The sequence below is a fragment of the Cherax quadricarinatus genome, chromosome 56 (assembly GCF_038502225.1).
Source record: "Cherax quadricarinatus isolate ZL_2023a chromosome 56, ASM3850222v1, whole genome shotgun sequence".
NCBI lineage: Eukaryota > Metazoa > Arthropoda > Malacostraca > Decapoda > Parastacidae > Cherax > Cherax quadricarinatus.
Window position 1 is genome coordinate 5,704,305 of NC_091347.1, and position 22,967 is coordinate 5,727,271.

Genomic DNA, 22,967 nt, shown 5'->3' on the forward strand with positions numbered 1-22,967 from the left:
AGTAATAAGACCAAGAACTATTAAGATAAAATCAAAGAAAACTCAGATGAGTGTGTATAAATAAACATGTACATGTATGTGTAGTGTGACCTACGTGTAAGTAGAAGTAGCAAGACGTACCTGTAATCTTGCATATTTATGAGACAGACAAAAGACACCAGCAATCCTACCATCATGTAAAACAATATATATATACATACACATGCATGCATGCATGCTGAGTAAAAGTATTTCAATATCCATACCTCTATTCAATTTTGCCTTTCCACTGTTATTTTTATTATTGCTCAATGTCTCAGAATCAAGGTTTTTCTTATTCTGCATTCCCTGATACTGTCTGTATATTTTATTTTCTATCTTACCATTTCCACATTGTACTTCCTATCTTGAGAACCATTATTTTTAAAGCCCACAGTGCCTTAGCCCCATATGACCAAAATTTCCAGACCATGTGATGAAAGACTGAGTTAGATACAATACTCTACCACCTGGTGGTGTATTTCATACTACAGGTCCACATCCCTTTATCTGAAATTCTGAAATTCGAAAGGTTCTGAAAACTGAAGTTTTTTTGTGGAGTGTGGTCGTCAGTCATCTCCGTCCTGGGTCACGCCACCACGTGGCGGTGTTGAGAATCATTCTGAAATTCGAAAAAGTCTGAAATTCGAAACAATACAGGCCCCAAGGGTTTCAGATAAAGGGATGTGCACCTGTATTACTACTACACAATTTTGAAAATAAATTAGACAAATACACGAGTGAGAATGGGTCATGAAAGACTTGCCTAGCATGAGCCAGCAGACTTACTGCAGTGCTCCTTTATTCTTATTAAACTGGGAGACAACCTGTGCTTTTACATGGAGCAAAACAAGCTGCACACCTTGCCTTGATACAGTGACAAACAAAATACATAAACCCTCCATATAACAGACCTCTATATAAATTTTGGAAATTCAAAGAAAACTCTGCTGGTCAATTGGTTCAGAAACAATGAAAAAAGTCTGTTTATTACAGAACTGTCCATTACTATTACTACTACAGTGAAAAAATCCTTTCTCTATCCACTGCATTTGACATTACTAGTCACCCCCCCCCCATTAGTCCATTATATGGAGGGTACAGTATACTGCATTTTTTTTCACTGAACATCACAATGTCAATCTCAATATATTACTTACCCTCCCCTCAAAAGCTAGGGTAGACCAATACAAGAGAAAGATGAAAAAAATGAACTTTTTGCATAACGTCAGGTGTCGACTTGCACACCGGTCAGGCTATACTAGAGTATACAAGGTGCTATCAAAAAGTTCCCGGACTTGAATTTTTGTGCACTTCCTAGATCAAATATAGCAGACATGTAGATCAGGTGGTGCAGTACACTCCTTTGAAAAAGTAGTGTGGCAAATTTTAGTGCAGTCGGTCATTCCGCTGAGGTTACACGAGAATTTTTTGTTGTGTTGTCAGTGTGGTGTTGCAATATTTTGTGTAGCAGAATGGCATCTTTAAAAGAAACACTGAGTGTGTGAAATTCCCTTTCAAGTTTGGTAAAATGGCTAGTGAAACCCACAAAATGCTTCAACAAGCATTTGGTGATGGGTCAGACACACTGTTTTGAAGGATGTATGTCAGTTGAGGACGACGAATGCTCTGGTTGTCCATCGTCAAAAACAGATGCCAACGTTGAAAGTGAGGAAAGTTATTCATGAAGATCATCATCAGAGTTTCCAGAACGTTGCAAGTGTCATGGGAATTCCTTATGGATCATGTCAAAGCAATGACTGAAAATTTGAACATTAGGCGAGTGGCTGAAAAATTTGTGCCCTGCTTACTGACTCAAGCCCAGAAAGAGCACTATCTTCTGGCTAAAAACTACATGGAAGTCATCTCACATCCTCCCTAGATCTTTCCTCCTGTGACTTTTTTTCTCTTCCTAAAAATAAAAATGGCACTTGACCCTTTCAGGGTCCGTCCCGTAGATCTACGGCTTTACGGTGAGTGTCCAAACCGTAGATCTACGCCATGAGCTCAGCTCACTCTGATAAACTGTGAGTGGTACATTTGGGCCTAGATATGAGAGAATACATCTATGTGGTATGTGTGCACCACATAAAACATATCCTGCAGCACACTGTGTATAATGAGAGAAAAAAAAATGAAATCATGATTTTTCGATTAAAACAGCAACTTTGCAGTGTTTTTTCGTATGTTTTTTATATTTGTATTTGCGATTTCTTGGTCTCATTTGATAGAATGGAAGACATATTACAGAAATAGAGATGATTTTGATTGGTTTTAGCACTGGAAATGGCTTGAAACTGAGCTCAAAGTAGCGGAAATGTTAAATTTTTGCCGATATTCAAGAGTAAACAAACGACCTCACACGTCTAATACACGTCAGCTGGTGGGTCTAATATACATTCACAAATATGGTGATGATATTTATACAATTATTACAGTATTGCATAACAGTAAATCTTCTATTTTTTGGTGTGAATAAAAATTCATTATGTGAATAAAAAATCAAAATGTAATTTATTTGTAAAGCCTCAAAACATAACTAATGAACAGAGGAAATGTTAGTTTAGTGCCAGGAATGCCTACATTGTTTATTCTGGACCCTATTTTGAAATTGGAATATTTTGAACTTTGTGTTAAATTGGCCAAATTAACAATTTCCAATCACTTTATTTTGTAGTTGAAACAGTTGACTTGGCGATTTCTTGTGCTCAATCGATAGAATAGAAGTAATACTAGTGAAATAGCTAAGAATTTGGTTGATTGGAATAATGTAATTGGCCTAAAATGGGAGTCAAAGTCAGCAAAATCGCCGATTCGTAAATATCGCTGACACATCAAAATTCGCGAGAGCATAATTTCGTCAATTTTCCACCAAATTTCATACTTTTTGTTTTATTACCTTGACAAAAAGATTCTCTACGATTTCATAAGAAAAATAAATTTTTTTTTTTGAAAATTCTTGGACACTGGTGCGTGACTCCAGATTTGGGCCTTGGACCCTGAAAGGGTTAAGGAGCAGCATTTGACACTGAGGAGGTTCCAGCATAATTGCAGGCCATGCTAGATGCTGTTAGGGAAGAAAATTGCAGGCCATGCTAGATGCTGTTAGGAAAGAGAGAGTTCCAGAAATATTTCAAGAAGTGGCAGAGGCTCTGGGATCAGTGTATGGCCTCCCAAGCAGAGTACAGTACTTTGAGAGAGAACTTCAACTAGGTGATTAGGTAACCCTATATATTTATTTTTGCTACAGTCCAAGAACGTTTTGATAATACCGGCAGTTCTTCAAAGCCTAAGAGAAGCTGTGAAGTGCTTCCCATCAGTAAAAAAGTGATAATTTGCCAATTATTGTGCATAATTTATCAATTTAACTTTATAATAGGTATGTAAAGGACTTTCTCCATGGGGAAGTGGAACAGAATTCTTCCTCCGCAAGCCATGTGCATCATAAGAGGTGACTAACATGCCAGGAGCAAGGGGCTAGTAACCCCTTCTCTTGTATACATTACTAAAGTTAAAAAGAAAAACTTTTGTTTTTCTTTTTGGGCCACCCTGCTGAAAGATGATATATAGGACTTATATATAGGGTCTGCTACTATCTGCAGTTTCGGTATCCGCAGTAGGTACTTGGAACATATCACTGACAGATACGGGGGTCCTACTGTAGTTTATTTGCAAATATGGCAACTTAGTATGTTTTGTCTTGTAGAACTGATCAAAATAAAAAATATAAAGGATAAAGCACAAGGTAGCCATACGCTATATTAACCATGGAGAGTTCTTGCTGCACATCTGGAGGGAAGAGATGTTTGAGGCTGCTCTGCTGATGGGTGGAGTCAGTAACTATGAACACAACTGGAACACCAATGTTTCTTATGTTGTATTTTCTGTAGAAAACAGAAAAAGAGGCACTGTTTATATTTACACATTATAAATCTGTAGTGCAGGGGAGGAGGGGTAGGAGTCATCCTAGGAAAGGAGGGAAGGAGGGGGTAAAAGAGGTTTTGTGTGCAAGGGGCCTAGACATGCAGCAGACATGTGTGAGTGTGTTAGGGATTGAATGGAGACTAATGGTTTATGGGACCTGACAATCTGTTAGAGTGTGATCAGGGTAATATTTTGTGAAGGGATTCAGGGAAACCAGTTAGCCAGACTTAAGTCTTGTAAGTGGGAAGTACAATGCCTGCACTTTAAAGAAGGGGTTTGGGATATTGGCTGTTTGAAGTGACATCTAAACTGCCATAACTGGGTGCCTCTGCAAAGACAGTGATTATGTGTGAATGATGGTGAAAGTGTTTTTCTTTTTTGGGTCACCCTGCCTTGGTGGGAGACGGATGACGTGTTAAAAAAGAAAGTTAGTAAATCTGACCAACAATTGGCAAAAACTTCAAGAAAAAAGAAATTCAGTTGTCATTCGTGTTCTAATAAACCAGTCAAGTAATTCACATTTTTAGAATGGTAAAAATGTCACTATGCATAAAAGTCAATGTGAATATTGCTACTTGTCAAAACTTTGCAAGTTGTAACACGAAATAATAGCAAAACATAACAATCATATCTTGTGTGCTTATCTATAAAATGTGATTGCATGATTTGTTCCCATTATGCAAAATTAAAAGATTTTAGTAATTACTTTAATCACAAACAGTAATAACACATCAAGCCTCATTCCCAGACCAGACAAGACCAGGAACTTCCTATACGAATAAGAACTCATTAATATCCACATAACTTGATGTATAAATACTAAACATCATTATTAAAAAAAAAAAATCCTGTGATACCACTATATTTGATAAAATTTTAATTATAACTGTAGGTACACAGTATTACACTTACCAGCATGTCACAACTGCTATGTCCTTCCTGCCCCTTTCCTCATTATTTTTGTCTTTTCTGACAGATAATTCTTTCAGAACAATTAAAATTAGTTACTATAGAATTACAACAATTTTCTTTGGATGCTATGGATTCACTTCTATTCCTTGTAGGATCTGATAACCCGCATAAAACACAGCCACACTCTTGAACATAATACAGCCTTAACAAAAAAGTTTTACAAGCTCTACTTGACGCACAATGACCAGTGATTACCGTGCCATCTAGTGGCAAAAGATCACTGGTTACTATGTCACATCCCTTAGGACAATAATATAACATCACAAGCATTATTATTATTATTAGAAAGGGGTTTAGTTATAGGTAATACATATTTTAAGAAAAAGAGGATAAATAAGTATACAAGATATGATGTAGGGCAAAATGACAGTAGTTTGTTGGATTATGTATTGGTAGATAAAAGACTGTTGAGTAGACTTCAAGATGTACATGTTTATAGAGGGGCCACAGATATATCAGATCACTTTTTAGTTGTAGCTACACAGAGTAAAAGGTAGATGGGATACAAGGAGAATTGAAGCACCAGGGAAGAGAGAGGTGAAGAGAGGAAATGGTATGGTGATACCGACAAGATGTGGAAAAAGACACTTATGTACAGTTCAGGACAGACGGAGAAAATGCATTGAAGCTGCACTAATTTCTGTCAGTAACACTATAAAGCAAAAATCCGGTAGTTACAGTATTTCAAAATTACTAAGCAAGAGGATATTACCCATCCTGGGAACTGGTGTTACTTGATGCCAGCAGGTCCCTCTCTTGCCTTACCTCCTTAGTTCCAGTACTACTACTACTACTACTACTACTACTACTACTACCACTACTACTACTACTACTACTACTACTACTACTACCACCACCTCTACCCACGCGTCACCTCACCTGACTCCTGCCACTATATATATAAATGTTTTCTTAGTTTTCTCTGTATTAGGACTGAAGAAGCCACTCGTGGCGAAACGTTTCCTTTAATAAATGTCCTGAACTGTACATAAGTGTCTTTTTCCACAGAGAGGTGAAGGTTTATAAAGTAAAAGAGGAGGCAGTTAGGGTAAGATATAAACAGCTATTGGAGGACAGATGGGCTAATGAGAGCATAAGCAATGGGGTCGAAGAGGTATGGGGTAGGTTTAAAAATGTAGTGTTAGAGTGTTCAGCAGAAGTTTGCGGTAACAGGAAAATGGGTGAGGGAGGGAAGAGGAGCGATTGGTGGAATGATGATGTAAAGAGAGTAGTAAAGGAGAAAAAGTTAGCATATGAGAAGTTTTTACAAAGTAGAAGTGATGCAAGGAGGGAAGAGTATATGGAGAAAAAGAGAGAGGTTAAGAGAGTGGTGAACAATGTAAAAAGAGAGCAAATGAGAGAGTGGGTGAAATGTTATCAACAAATTTTGTTGAAAATAAGAAAAAGTTTTGGAGTGAGATTAACAAGCTAAGGAAGCCTAGAGAACAAATGGATTTGTCAGTTAAAAATAGGAGAGGAGAGTTATTAAATGGAGAGTTAGAGGTATTGGGAAGATGGGGGGAATATTTTGAGGAAATGTTAAATGTTGATGAAGATAGGGAAGCTGTGATTTCGTGTATAGGGCAAGAAGGAATAATATCTTGTAGGAGTGAGGAAGAGCCAGTTGTGAGTGTGGGGGAAGTTCGTGAGGCAGTAGGTAAAATGAAAGGGGGTAAGGCAGCTGGGATTGATGGGATAAAGACAGAAATGTTAAAAGCAGGTGGGGATATAGTTTTGGAGTGGTTGGTGCTATTATTTAATAAATGCATGGAAAAGGGTAAGGTACCTAGGGATTGGCAGAGAGCATGCATAGTTCCTTTGTATAAAGGCAAAGGGGACAAAAGAGAGTGCAAAAATTATAGGGGGATAAGTCTGTTCAGTATACCTGGTAAAGTGTATGGTAGAGTTATTATGAAAAGAATTAAGAGTAAGACAGAGAATAGGATAGCAGATGAACAAGGAGGCTTTAGGAAAGGTAGGGGGTGTGTGGACCAGGTGTTTACAGTGAAACACATTTAGATAAGGCCAAAGAGGTTTTTGTGGCATTTATGGATTTGGAAAAGGCGTATGACAGGGTGGATAGGGGGGCAATGTGGCAGATGTTGCAGGTGTATGGTATAGGAGGCAGGTTACTGAAAGCAGTGAAGAGTTTTTACGAGGATAGTGAGGCTGAAGTTAGAGTATGTAGGAAAGAGGGAGATTACTTCCCAGTAAAAGTAGGCCTTAGACAAGGATATGTGATGTCACCATGGTTGTTTAATATATTTATAGATGGGGTTGTAAGAGAAGTAAATGCGAGGGTCTTGGCAAGAGGCGTGGAGTCAAAAGATAAAGAATCACACAAAGTGGGAGTTGTAACAGTTGCTCTTTGCTGATGACACTGTGCTCTTGGGAGATTCTGAAGAGAAGTTGCAAAGGTTGGTGGATGAATTTGGTAGGGTACGTAAAAGAAGAAAATTGAAAGTGAATACAGGAAAGAGTAAGGTTATGAGGATAACAAAATGATTAGGTGATGAAAGATTGGATATCAGACTGGAGGGAGAGAGTATGGAGGAGGTGAATGTATTCAGATATTTGGGAGTGGACGTGTCAGCGGATGGGTCTATGAAAGATGAGGTGAATCATAGAACGGATGAGGGGAAAAGGGGGAGTGGTGCACTTAGGAGTCTGTGGAGACAAAGAACTTTGTCCTTGGAGGGAAAGAGGAGAATGTATGAGAGAATAGTTTTACCAACGCTCTTATATGGGTGTGAAGCATGGGTGATGAATGTTGCAGCGAGGAGAAAGCCGAAGGCAGTGGAGATGTCATGTCTGAGGGCAATGTGTGGAGTGAATATAATGCAGAGAATTCGTAGTTTGGAAGTTAGGAGGAGGTGCGGGATTGCCAAAACTGTTGTCCAGAGGGCTGAGGAAGGGTTGTTGAGGTGGTTCGGACATGTAGAGAGAATGGAGCGAAACAGAATGACTTCAAGAGTGTATCAGTCTGTAGTGGAAGGAAGGCGGGGTAGGGGTCGGCCTAGGAAAGGTTGGAGGGAGGGGGTAAAGGAGGTTTTGTGTGCTAGGGGCTTGGACTTCCAGCGGGCATGCGTGAGCGTGTCTGATAGGAGTGAATGGAGACAAATGGTTTTTAATACTTGACGTGCTGTTGGAGTGTGAGCAAAGTAACATATATGAAGGGATTCAGGGAAACTGGCAGGCCGGACTTGAGTCCTGGAGATGGGAAGTACAGTGCCTGCACTCTGAAGGAGGGGTGTTAATGTTGCAGTTTAAAAACTGTAGTGTAAAGCACCCTTCTGGCAAGACAGTGATGGAGTGAATGATGGTGAAAGTTTTTCTTTTTCGGGCCACCCTGCCTTGGTGGGAATCGGCCAGTGTGTTAATAATAATAATAAAAAATAATAATCATGGGTTGGAGCTAAATCCCAATGGGTCATATGGTACCTGGGGGCTTGGAGACAATCAGGTTTAATCTTAAGAAAGGGAAAGTAACTCCATTCCCTTTATCAAGAACCTTTCACTAGCCTCAAGGTAATGACTGCCCTTGAAGGGAACACAGCAGATGCCTCACCCCCGAGTGTCGAGTGGATTACTCTGAGACAAATTTTCCTGGTTTTATACTCCAGCATCAAAGAGGTTAGAAAAGCTGTTTCCAAATACACATGAATTAATTAGTAAGACAGAAGTTGACTGAAGTTAAATCTGTACAAAAGTTTGTACAGAAACACCTAAAATAAAAACAGTGATCCCTTGAGTTACGATATTAATATATTCCAGAGGACACATCATACTTCCAAACCATTGTTTGGTGTTTTGAGGTATCTATGGAGACAAAGTTTTCCATGAAAGCAAAGAAGGAAATGTATGAGAGTATAGTGGTACCAACACTCTTATATGGGTGTGAAGCATGGGTTGTAAATGCTGCAGCAAGGAGGAGGCTGGAGGTAGTGGAGATGTCATGTCTAAGGGCAATGTGTGGTGTGAATATAATGCAGCGAATTCATAGTTTAAATTAGGTGGTGATGTGGAGTTACTAAAAGTATTAGTCAGAAGGCTGAAGAGGGGTTGTTGAGGTGGTTTGGTCATTTAGAGAGGATGGAAGTAGAATGACTTGGAGAGCATATAAATCTGTAAGGGAAGGAAGGTGGTGTAGGGGTCATCCTAGGAAAGGTTGCAGGGATGGAGGGAGTATAGGTGGTTTTGTGTGCAAGGGGCTTGGATTCAAGCAGTTAGTGTGTGTGAGCATGTCAGATAGAAGTGAATGGAGAAGAGTGGTTTTTGGGACCTGATGAGCTGTTGGAGTGTGAGCAGGATATTTTTGTGAAGGGATTCAGGGAAACTGGTTAGCCGGACTCGAGTCCTGGAAATGGGAAAGTACAATGACTGCACTTTAAAGGAGGGGTTTAGGATATTGGCTGTTTAGAGCGACATCTAAACTGTTGTATCTGAGCGCCTCTGCAAAGACAGTGATTATGTATGAATGATGATGAATGTCTTTTTATTTCTTTTTTCGGGTCACCCTGCCCCAGTGAAAAACAGCTGACGTGTTAAAAAAGATGCAATTGTCTGCACCCAAAATCTGGGATACCCATACCTAATGTCTAACAAAATGAGAAAAGATGTATGAGTAAGTCACCTTACAGCTGCTGCCACTTTTCACTTATATCATCAACTTAGCAGTTAATGATGAGAGAGGAGGTAGGGCACCCATTCACCTCCTCATTCATGTACAACCTGTCAGACATTGCAACATTATGGAATCTTGGTTCAAAGGACATCTCCACAACCTTCTTCACTTCTTCTAACCTGTCCCTTGGGTATGACCTACTTCCACTGAGGAATCCCACCTACCAGTGACAATGCCTTCGTCTGCTACCCGTCCCCTTTTCGCCTGATGCCAGTATGTAAGCGCCAGCCTTCTTGCTTGTGTTCAAGATTCTTCACAACTACAGTACTCTTCACACCAACTCCAAGGCTGAGGGGCTGATTACCTCATCTTTTGTATACAGTTCTACTGTCTTCAAATTATGTCCTAGAATTTGTATTGATAAAGCCGCTGGATGACGAAATGTCATCCAGCGGATGTTGCACATGTGTCTAATTTTCAACTATTAAGAAGCATATAGGAAAATAAATGTATGGGCATAGTGAATGTACAAAACAGTACTTAAGATTTACTACTCATCTTAAATGATCATGAGACAGAAACGATCAGTAATCCTGACAGAGTGCAAAAAATTAAGAGGTTCCAATTTTACACTTGCTTGAGAGGACAGTGGTACCAACCCACCACCTACAGACCATGCAATCTTATAATTTTGCTGGTGACTAAAGCCATAGTTGTCAGGTCTTGCCACACTTCCCTCACAATGCCTCCCATATACATGTATTGAGTTACAGTACTGTATTACTTTACTTGCTTATTTCTTTTTCAAATGCATTCATTTTTGGTATATGTTTACTTGGTTTAAGTATGGTACAATTCTGTCAAGAAATGTAGATAATATTAGAATTGTGTTTTTTACAAGTACACTACTGAGGTTCCAGTCATCTGCCAGCTAATCTCTCAGAAAACACCATGGTTGCCAGGAGAAAGAAAACTTATGCACTACTGTACTGATTTTGTGTGTGTGTGTTGGGGGAGGGTTAGGATAAATGGGTAACTAAGATATAGGTCCGCCATCACAAATCCGGCAATCAGACATCCGGTTCCGTCAATTATTCGGCACTAATATCGGTTAGCATAATTTTAAATTTCCAAGGTTGCCACACCAACCTACTGGTACTGTTTGGTGGTGTTACTTGCTGCATAAGGCCTTCAAATTTCTTTTTCTCCATTTATTGTTATAACCTGCTTACTTTTAGCCCTAGCCATGGTTCCAACGAATAAAAGAAATGCTTTTCATTGTGTAACGCACATACACAGTACATTGTCCATAAAAGATAAGGTTGGTTTGAAGCCATTGTCAATTGCCTTGAGCTCAGTCTTGTGATGCAGGGGATTATGCTGTATTATTGCGCTAATGTCAAGTTACAAAAACCTAGGGAACGAATGGATTTGTCAGTTAAAAACAGAGTAGGGGAGTTAGTAGATGGGGAGATGGAGGTATTGGGTAGACGGCAGGAATATTTTGAGGAGCTTTTAAATGTCGACGAAGAACGGGAGGCAGTAGTTTCATGCACTGGCCAGAAAGGTATACCATCTTTTAGGAGTGAAGAAGAGCAGGATGCAAGTGTGGGGAGGGGAGGTGCGTGAGGCATTACGTAGATTGAAAGGAGGTAAAGCAGGTGGAACTGACAGGATCATGACAGAAATGTTAAAAGCAGGGGAGGAGAGTGTTGGAGTGGTTGGTATTTTTGTTTAATAAATGTATGAAAGAGGGGAAGGTACCTAGGGATTGGCAGAGAACATGTATAATTCCTTTATATAAAGGAAAGGGGGACAAAAGAGATTGTAAAAATTATAGAGGAATAAGTTTACAGAGTATACCAGGAAAAGTGTATGGTAGGGTTATTATTGAAAGAATTAGAGGCAACACAGATTGCGGATGAGGAAGGAGGTTTTAGAGTGGGTAGGGGATGTGTAGATCAAGTGTTTACATTGAAGCATATATGTGAACAGTATTTAGATAAAGGTAGGAAAGTTTTCATTGCATTTATGGATTTAGAAAAGGCATATGATAGGCGTATGACAGGGTGGATAGGGGGGCAATGTGGCAGATGTTGCAAGTGTATGGTGTAGGAGGTAGGTTACTGAAAGCAGTGAAGAGTTTTTACGAGGATAGTGAGGCTCAAGTTAGAGTATGTAGAAAAGAGGGAAATTTTTTCCCAGTAAAAGTAGGCCTTAGACAAGGATGTGTGATGTCACCGTGGTTGTTTAATATATTTATAGATGGGGTTGTAAGAGAAGTAAATGCGAGGGTCTTGGCAAGAGGCGTGGAGTTAAAAGATAAAGAATCACACACAGGGTGGGAGTTGTCACAGCTGCTCTTTGCTGATGACACTGTGCTCTTGGGAGATTCTGAAGAGAAGCTGCAGAGATTGGTGGATGAATTTGGTAGGGTGTGCAAAAGAAGAAAATTAAAGGTGAATACAGGAAAGAGTAAGGTTATGAGGATAACAAAAAGATTAGGTGATGAAAGATTGAATATCAGATTGGAGGGAGAGAGTATGGAGGAGGTGAACATATTCAGATATTTGGGAGTGGACGTGTCAGCGGATGGGTCTATGAAAGATGAGGTGAATCATAGAATTGATGAGGGAAAAAGAGTGAGTGGTGCACTTAGGAGTCTGTGGAGACAGAGAACTTTGTCCTTGGAGGCAAAGAGGGGAATGTATGAGAGTATAGTTTTACCAACGCTCTTATATGGGTGTGAAGCATGGGTGATGAATGTTGCAGCGAGGAGAAGGCTGGAGGCAGTGGAGATGTCATGTCTGAGGGCAATGTGTGGTGTGAATATAATGCAGAGAATTCGTAGTTTGGAAGTTAGGAGGAGGTGCGGGATTACCAAAACTGTTGTCCAGAGGGCTGAGGAAGGGTTGTTGAGGTGGTTCGGACATGTAGAGAGAATGGAGCGAAACAGAATAACTTCAAGAGTGTATCAGTCTGTAGTGGAAGGAAGGCGGGGTAGGGGTCGGCCTAGGAAGGGTTGGAGGGAGGGGGTAAAGGAGGTTTTGTGTGCGAGGGGCTTGGACTTCCAGCAGGCATGCGTGAGCGTGTTTGATAGGAGTGAATGGAGACAAATGGTTTTTAATACTTGACGTGCTGTTGGAGTGTGAGCAAAGTAACATTTATGAAGGGATTCAGGGAAACCGGCAGGCCGGACTTGAGTCCTGGAGATGGGAAGTACAGTGCCTGCACTCTGAAGGAGGGGTGTTAATGTTGCAGTTTAAAAACTGTAGTGTAAAGCACCCTTCTGGCAAGACAGTGATGGAGTGAATGATGGCGAAAGTTTTTCTTTTTCGGGCCACCCTGCCTTGGTGGGAATCGGCCAGTGTGATAATAATAAATAAAATATGATAGAGTGGATAGGGGAGCAATGTGGAAGATGTTGCAAGTACAGTGGACCCCCGACATTCGATGGCATCGACATTCTATAAATCCGACATTCGATGCATTTTAACGCAAAAATTTTGCCTCGATATTCGATGGAAAACCCGACATTCAATGCGATTCATACGAGACGTGTCCACATGTGGCCTGAACTGCACCATGTGTGCCAGTGTTTACAAGCCAGCCAGTGTGCGCACATCTAAGGATACATTCGATACATTCCATATCACTTTTTTTGGTGCTTGTTTCTGCAAAATAAGTAACCATGGGCCTCAAGAAAGCTTTTAGTGCCAAGCCTTCGAGAAAAAAGGCGCTAATGACTATTGAAATGAAGAAAGAGATAATTGCAAAGTACGAAAGTGGAGTGCGTGTGTTGGAGCTGGCCAGGTTGTATAGTAAACCCCAATCAACCTTCTCTACTATAGAGCAGGAAAACGGCAATCAAGGAAGCTGTTGTTGCAAAAGGTGCAAATTTGTTTTTGAAACAGAGATCGCTAGTGTTAGAAGATGTTGAGACTGTTATTGGTGTGGATAAAAGAAAAACAGATAGCAGGAGACAGCATCTCTCAAGCGATCATTTGTGAAAAGGCTAGGCAGTTGCATGATGATTTGGTAAAGAAATTGCCTGCAACTAGTGGTGATGTAAGTGACTTTAAGGCCAGCAAAGGTTGGTTTGAAAGATTTAAGAATCGTAGTGGCATACATAATGTGATAAGGCATGGTGAGGCTGCCAGTTCGGACCACAAAGCGGCTGAAAAATATGTGCATGAATTCAAGGAGTACATAGACGCTGAAGGATTGAAACCTGAACAAGTGTTTAACTGTGACGAAACAGGCCTGTTTTGGAAGAAATTGCCAAGCAGGATCTACATTACTCAGGAGGAAAAGGCACTCCCAGGACATAAGCCTATGAAAGATAAGCTTACTCTTCTGATGTGTGCCAATGCTAGTGGTGATTGCAAAGTGAAGCCTTTATTGGTGTATCACTCAGAAACTCCCAGTGTGTTCAGGCAAAAGAATGTCCTCAAGGCTAATTTGTGTGTGCTGTGGAGGGCAAACAGTAAGGCATGGGTCACTAGGGACTTTTTCTATGACTGGTTACACCATGCATTTGCCCCCACTGTAAAAAATTACCTAACTGAAAAGAAATTAGACCTTAAGTGCCTACTGGTATTAGACAATGCCCCTGGTCATCCTTCAGATGTGGCAGAGCGACTTTCTGTGGACATGAGCTTCATTAATATATAACGCTTTTGTTTACAATTCTCAGCATGAATTATTCATTACTTCTCCCTTTGTTTTTGATGGCATCTAAAGGTAGTTGTTAGAAACAATTAAACTTGGTGAACATGGTATGTTGATGGTAATACATGTAATATGGCTCTGGGCCACATTAAATATTGTGTAGCTATGTAGGTAGGTGTAGATACGTAGCCCAGGCAGACTACATACCTACATCTACCGGCTACCTACCCCTGACTTCCTACAAATAAGTGCTACTCGCCTCTTGCCCTACATTAAGACTACAAATATTTTAAGATAAGTAATGAATGTACTGTGTATGTATTTTACTTTTTATTGTGTTTTTTTAATGCCTAGTTCTATTACTAACTTAATATAAGTTAGTGTAAACTTGACAACCGTACGCCTGTTGTGGAATGTATTGTGGCTTTGGGGAAGTCCCTGGGGTTGGATGTGAGTGGCCAGGATGTGGAAGAGTTGGTGGATGACCACTGGGAAGAGCTAACCACTGAAGAGCTGCAATACTATAGTTATTCTCTATAAATTGTATTTTTTGTTAATATTGTTGGGTGTCTGGAACTGATTGATTGGATTTACATTATTTCTTATGGAAAATATTGCTTTAGTTTTTGTCGAATTTGGTTTTTGTCAGACACTCTGGAACGAATTAAAAACGAAAACCGAGGCTCCACTGTACGTGGAACAACGTAGGGAAAAAATTTAAGTTGTGTAGTACAGGTCTGCCATCACAAACCCGGCATCATTGGGACCTGTTGTGTGCTGAATTATTGAGTTTTCTGGATTACATAGTGGTTGGGTTAGACTACACCTAATAAAGTTAACCAGCTTGACTTCCACAAGAAGGTTCATTGAACATCGGTAAAAATTGAGCATTTCCTCTATTTTGAGCTCAATTTCAAGGTATTTTTCTTCGTGAAACCAATCAAAATCACATCTATTTCTGTAATATATCTTCCATTCTGTCAAATGAGACCAAAAGAACGAGAATACAGCCATAAGAACCATACGAAAATATACCGCTAAGGGGTGGCTAATGGCTGAAAAGTAAATTCCGTTACTTATGGTCCGATTTCTTTCATTTTTGGTGTACGTTAAGAAGCATCTTTCCATCAACATTGCCCAAATTTCAATGAGATAGCCCAACAAGCAACTGAGAAAAAAAATTATTTACTACAAATCATATATGGCAAGCCCAAGCCAGGTACTAGAAATAAGTCACTTTGACTTTTTTGGGTTATCCTAGGTTCTCTACACATATTCTATGTATGATAATCTATGTAGAGAAAATAGCTTTTTTGTTTGTTTCATGGTGCCCTACAAGTGTATATCACAGCCCTGTGCTATACTCCGTTTTCTCTAATATAAGCCCCAAACAAACAAAGTTTATTTCTTTGCAAGGTTACATTGAGATTATGAAATTACAATAATGGGGTACAGTGTAAAGAGAGCCACTATCATGCCTCCTAGGCATTATGGGCAGACTTAATTTAATGGCTTACATACTATTTTTATTATTTTATTATCACACTGGCCGATTCCCACCAAGGCAGGGTGGCCCGAAAAAGAAAAACTTTCACCATCATTCACTCCATCACTGTCTTGCCAGAAGGGTGCTTTACACTACAGTTTTTAAACTGCAACATTAACACCCCTCCTTCAGAGTGCAGGCACTGTACTTCCCATCTCCAGGACTCAAGTCCGGCCTGCCGGTTTCCCTGAATCCCTTCATAAATGTTACTTTGCTCACACTCCAACAGCACGTCAAGTATTAAAAACCATTTGTCTCCATTCACTCCTATCAAACACGCTCACGCATGCCTGCTGGAAGTCCAAGCCCCTCGCACACAAAACCTCCTTTACCCCCTCCCTCCAACCCTTCCTAGGCCGACCCCTACCCCGCCTTCCTTCCACTACAGACTGATACACTCTTGAAGTTATTCTGTTTCGCTCCATTCTCTCTACATGTCCGAACCCTCCTCCTAACTTCCAAACTACGAATTCTCTGCATTATATTCACACCACACACTGCCCTCAGACATGACATCTCCACTGCCTCCAGCCTTCTCCTCGCTGCAACATTCATCACCCATGCTTCACACCCATATAAGAGCGTTGGTAAAACTATACTCTCATACATTCCCCTCTTTGCCTCCAAGGACAAAGTTCTCTGTCTCCACAGACTCCTAAGTGCACCACTCACTCTTTTTCCCTCATCATAGTTTAAGTTATACTTCTTTGTTTATAGTAGACACAAACACAAAGTAGGAGTTGTCACAATTGCTCTTTGCTGATGACGCGGTGCTTTTGGGAGATTCTAAAGAGAAGTTGCAGAGGCTAGTGGATAAATTTGGTAAGGTATGTAAAAGAAAATTAAAAGTGAATATAGGAAAGAGTAAGGTGATGAGGATAAAAAGATTAGGTGATGAAAGATTGGATATCAGATTGGAGGGAGAGAGTATGGAGGAAGTGAATGTATTCAGATACTTAGGAGTGGACGTGTCAGCAGATGGGTCTGTGAAGGATGAATTGAATCACAGAATTGATGAGGGGAAAAGGGTGAATGGTGCACTTAGGAGTCTGTGGAGACAAAGAACTTTGTCTGTGGAAGCAAAAAGGGGAATGTATGAGAGTATAGTTGTACCAACACTCTTGTATGGGTGTGAAGCATGGGTGATGAATGTTGCAATGAGGAGAAGGCTGGAGGCAGTGGAGATGTCATGTCTGAGGGCAATGTGTGGTGTGAATATAATGCAGAGAATGTAGATGAATGGTTCAGAGAACCGACAAGTTGATAAATTAGATACATGTGCAACACTTGGGTATCTTTGTTGAAGAAACTTTTTGCCAGCAGCACTTGGGTATCTTTATTGAGGAAACGTTTCACTATGGCAAAATGTTTCCTCTATAAAGATACCCAAGTGTTGCATATGTGTCTATATTATCATAATGCAGAGAATTTGTAGTTTAGAAATTAGGAGAAGGTGTGGGATTACCAAAACTATTATCCAGAGGGCTGAGGAGGGGTTGTTGTTGTGGTTTGGACATTTAGAGAGAATGGAACAAAGCAGAAGGACTTTGAGAGTGTATAAATCTGTAGTGGAGGGAAGGCAGGGTAGGGGTCAGCCTAGGAAGGGTTGGAGGGAGGGGGTAAAGGAGATTTTGCATGCGAGGGGCTTGGACTTCCAGCAAGCGTGCATGAGTGTAGTATTTGATAGGAGTGAATTGAGACAAATGAGTTTTAATACTTGACGTGCTGTTGGAGTGTGAGCAAAGTAACATTTATGAAGGGATTCAGGGAAACTGGCCAGCTGGATTCGAGTCCTGGAGATGAGAAGTACAGTGTCTACACTCTGAAGGAGGGGTGTTAATGTTGCAGTTTTATAACTGTAGTGTAAAGCACCCCTCTGGCAAGACAGTGATGGAGTGAATGACGAAAGTTTTTCTTTTTCAGGCCACCCTGCCTTGGTGGGAATTGGCCGATGTGTTAATAAAATAAAAGTTGTTTTACTCTGATTACAATAGTTTCAGTAATGAATATTGAAATTAAATTATGGGAATACGACATGTGAATTGTTGAAAGTAGTTTACAGTATGAGAATGCTACAATTGGGTGTAAGACAGTATTGTTTTGGGTAGGTATTTATACTACAAAGAATTAATAATGTATGAACATTGGGCGTCTAGATTTTAAGTTTTAAGATTTGGATAATTTTTTGGTAAAAGTTATTAAATATTGAGTATGTATTTAGTTTAGGGTGAGTTGATGGTTTTTGAGAAGAGCCTTAAACTGGTGTTCAGGCCTAGTTAGTTTAGTATTTACTGGTAATGAATTCCAAATTTTGGAACCCTTTATGTGCATAGAGTTTTTATAAAGTGAGATATGGACACTGGGTACATCAAAAAGAGATCCTTGTGTTGTGGTCGTGAGTCCTGTTAAGGTTGGTGAATAGGAGATAGGGATAGGAGAATGGTACTTGTATCCCATATCCTCTTCATACCTTCCTCGAATCACTCAGTATTACGCCAAATATTATTCATTCTGGATTATTTAACAGTTTTTTTGTTATTTATGTCATATTAGATCAGTTGTGATAGGAAAATAAGCCGTAGTCTTTATTTTTTTTTTCCACCCACCGAGGCATGGTGACCCAAAAAGAAAGAAAATCCCCAAAAAGAAAATACTTTCATCATTCAACACTTTCACCTTACTCATACATAATCACTGTTTTTGCAGAGGTGCCCAGAACACAACAGTTTAGAAGCATATACATATAAAGATACACAACATATCCCTCCAAACTGCCAATATCCCAAACCCTTCCTTTAAAGTGCAGGCATTGTACTTCCCATTTCCAGGACTCAAGTCAGACTATATGAAAATAACTGGTTTCCCTGAATCCCTTCACTAAATATTACCCTGCTCACACACCAACAGCTTGTCAGGTCCCAAATGCCATTCATCTCCATTCATGCCTATCTAGCACGCTCACGCATGCTTACTGGAAGTCCAAGCCCCTCGCCCACAAAACCACCTTTACCCCCTCCCTCCAACCTTTTCGAGGATGACCCCTACCCCGCTTTCCTTCCCATACAGATTTATATGCTCCACATGTCATTCTACTTTGATCCATTCTCTCTAAATGACCAAACCACCTCAACAACCCCTCTTCAGCCTTCTGACTAATAATTTTATTAACTCCAGAGCATCTCCTAATTTCCACACTCCAAATTCTCTGCATAACATTTACACCACACATTGCCCTTAGACAGGACATCTCCACTGCTTCCAACCACCACCTTGCTGCAGCATTTACAACCCAAGCTTCACACCTATGGCCCGGTGGCCTGGTGGCTAAAGCTCCCCCTTCACACATGGAGGGCCCGGGTTCGATTCCCGGAGGGTGGAAACATTTCGACACTTTTCCTTACACCTGTTGTCCTGTTCACCTAACAGCAAATAGGTACCTGGGTGTTAGTCGACTGGTGTGGGTTGCATCCTGGGGGACAAGATTGAGGACCCCAATGGAAATAAGTTAGACAGTCCTCGATGACGCACTGACTTTCTTGGGTTATCCTGGGTGGCTAACCCTCCAGGGTTAAAAATCCGAACGAATTCTTATCTTATCTTATCTTAAGAGTGTTGGTACCACTATACTTTCATACATTCCCTTCTTTGCCACCATAGATAATGTTTTTTTGTCTCCACATATACCTCAATGAACCACTCGCCTTTTTTCCTTCATCAATTCTATGGTTAACCTCATCCTTCATACATCCATCCACTGACATGTCAACTCCCAAATATCTGAAAACATTCACTTCTTCCATACTACTCCTTTCCAATTTGATATCCAATTTTAATTTATCTAAATCAGTTGATACCCTCATTACCTTACTCTTTTCTATGTTCACTTTCAACTTTCTACCTTTACACACTCCCAAGCTCGTCCACTAACCTTTGCAACTTTTCTTTAGAATCCCCCAAAAGCACAGTATCATCAGCAAAAAGTAACTGTGTCAATTCCCATTTTGTATTTGATTCCCCGTAATTTAATGTCATCCCTCTCCCAACACCCTAGCATTTACTTCTTTTACAACCTCATCTATAAATATATTAAACAACCATGGTGATATTACACATCCCTGTCTAAGACCCATCTTTACCAAGAAGTAGTCTTCCGCTCTTCTGCACACCCTATCCTCATAAAAACTCTTTACAGCATTTAGTAACTTACTACCTATTCCATATACAGTGGACCCTCGACAGTCGATACTAATCCGTTCCTGAGAGCTATCGAATGTCGAAAATAACGAAAGTCGAATTAATTTTCCCCATAAGAAATAATGGAAATCAAATTAATCCATGCAAAACACCCAAAAGTATGAAAAAAAAAATTTTACCACATGAAATATTAAGTTTAATGCAATAAAATAATTACAATAACAGCAATAACAATACGTTAATAACAATAGAATAATTGACACTACCCTTAATGAAGATCTGGTGATGATTGATGGGATGGGAGGATGGGAGAGTGTCAAGGTTGTTACTGTTTAGAAGGGGAATCCCCTTCCATTAGGACTTGAGGTAGCAAGTCCTTTTCCGGGGTTACTTCCCTTCTTCTTTTAATGCCACTAGGACCAGCTTGAGAGTCACAACATATCTATCCATAGAGGCCTGTACCTCTCGCTCCTTTATGACTTTATTAAAGTGGTTCACAACATTGTCAGTGTACAGGTTGCCAACACGGCTTGCAGTAGCTGTGTCAGGGTGATTTTCATCAAAAAAGGTTTGCACTTCAAGCCACTTTGCACACATTTCCTTAATCTTTGAAGTAGGTAACTTCTTCAATTTCTCTCTCCCCTCCTCTGAAGCAGTTTCCTTAGGTCTGGCCTCTTGCTGTTGAAGATGATCGAGCAGCTCATCAGTGGTTAGTTTGTCATCGTCCTCCTCCACCAACTCATCCACATCCTCCCCACTAACCTCCAACCCCAAGGACTTCCCCAATGCCACAATGGATTCCTCAACTAGCATAGGATTCCCAGGGTTAGCCTCAAACCCTTCAAAATCCCTTTTGTCTACACATTCTGGCCACAGTTTTTTCCAAGCAGAGTTAAAGGTTCTCTTAGTCACTTCCTCCCAAGCCTTACCTATAAGGTTTATGCAACTGAGGATATTAACCCTTTGAGGGTTTTGGTCGTACTAGTACGTCTTACGCGCAGGTTTTTTTGACATACTAGTACGCATAAATTCTAGCCGCCTCAAATCTCGCAGGAAAAGGCTGATAAGCCTAGATGTGAGAGAATGGGTCTGTGTGGTGGGTGTGCGCAGTAGGAAAAAAATCTGGGACCCAGTGGTGCACTGTGGGAATGCCATCATAGTACACAATTTCCACGGTGCCCTGCGGTAAGAAGTTCCTCACTCCTCGGCGAATTGGGACACTTTTGTTCCCCAGTGACAGTTCTAATACAGATGGAAGTGACAGTGAAGTTGAGTTTCAAGGTTCTGGTGAGGTTTTGACCAAAACTAATGACCATAATATGGGTAATAGTGAGGAAAACCCAGACAACCCACAGCCTTCCACCTCTGGTGCTGGGCCGTCTTGTTCACGTTCAGTTGTACCAGAATCAAAGAGGAAACTCCTATTTTCCAAAATCCCAGACTCAGATGTGAGCATTGGTGATGATAGTGATAGTGATTATGAACTACAAGCTCTTCAAACTTGTTCCAAGAATGGAGGAGGAGGAGGAGGCAGAGGAGGAGGAGGAGGCGGAGGCAGAGGAGGAGGAGGCAAGAGGAGGAGGAGGAGGAGGAGGCAAGAGGAGGAGGAAGAAGAAGAGGAGGAGGAGGAAGAAGAAGAGGAGGAGGAGGAAGAAGAAGAGGAGGAGGAGGAAGAAGAAGAGGAGGAGGAGGAAGAAGAATACGTAATAACAATAATACATAATAATAATAATACATAATAATAATAATACATAATAATAATACATAATAATAATAATAGGTAATAATAATAATAATAATAATATGTAATATAGGTAGTAGGTTGGTAGACAGCAACCGCCCAGGGAGGTACTACCGTCCTGCCAAGTGAGTGTAAAACGAAAGCCTGTAATTGTTTTACATGATGGTAGGATTGCTGGTGTCCTTTTTTCTGTCTCATGAACATGCAAGATTTCAGGTACGTCTTGCTACTTCTACTTACACTTAGGTCACACTACACATACATGTACAAGCACATATATACACACCCCTCTGGGTTTTCTTCTATTTTCTTTCTAGTTCTTATTCTTGTTTATTTCCTCTTATCTCCATGGGGAAGTGGAACAGAATTCTTCCTCCGTAAGCCATGCGTGTTGTAAGAGGCAACTAAAATGCCGGGAGCAAGGGGCTAGTAACCTCTTCTCCTGTATATATTACTAAATGTAAAAGGAGAAACTTTCGTTTTTCCTTTTGGGCCACCCCGCCTCGGTGGGATACGGCCGGTGTGTTGAAAGAAAGAAAGAATAATATGTAATAAAATATGTTCACCCATGACAGTAACAAGATAAGGGGAGATAACATCTGATAAGTGCTGACGTTTGATGAGGGTAAATGAGGGTAGAGCTGATACCAAAAGATGAGATGAACATCACCCTCCCTTTGTTTTTGCTGGTATACTAACATTTCTGTCTGTCTATTTGCCTGTCTGTCAAGCTCCCTGTCTATCCGTCTAGCTCTCTGTCTCAGAGAGCCACAAGACTGCGTCATCACTTTTACTCACATCTTCAAGCAGAGTATAGCACTTTGTCTGGGTTTCTTGGGTTATCCTAGGTAATTTATACTATGTATACTTGTATTTATGTGTACCTGTGAGACAGAGATAAACAGACAGATAGAATGAGGGAGAAAGATAATTAGATAGAATGGAGGAAGGGAAGCAGCATCCGACCCCATTGTTTTGACAGGCGGGAGGGGGAGTGAGTAATGAGACTATGTCATTTTGACAGCTGCCGACTCCTGGTAATTTACACTATGGAGGAGGAGGAGAAGGAGAAGGAGGAAGAGTAGGGGGAAGAGGAAGAAGAGGAATAAGAGGAAGAGGAATAGTAGGAGGAAGATTAGGGGGAAGAGGAGGAAGAGGAAGAAGAGGAGGAGGAGGAGGAAGAGGAAGAGGAGGAGGAAGAGGAAGAGGAAGAGTATGAGGAAGAGTAGGGGGAAGAGGAGGAAGAGTAGGGGGAAGAGGAGGAGGAGGGTGGAACA

General features: G+C 40.6%; 1 protein-coding gene across 5 annotated transcripts in view; it reads right to left on the bottom strand.

Annotated features, from left to right (window-relative positions):
* Rad17 (Rad17 checkpoint clamp loader component) overlaps nucleotides 1-22,967 on the bottom strand; it is a gene marked incomplete at its 3' end in the record, with an annotated part of 202,403 nt that overhangs the window by 109,195 nt on the left and 70,241 nt on the right. For 4 of the 5 annotated variants that reach the window (XM_070097049.1, XM_070097045.1, XM_070097046.1 and 1 more), the window contains 1 exon segment: nucleotides 3,774-3,902. In XM_070097049.1, the coding sequence (XP_069953150.1) occupies nucleotides 3,774-3,902 (129 nt within the window). 5 annotated transcript variants of the gene reach the window in all.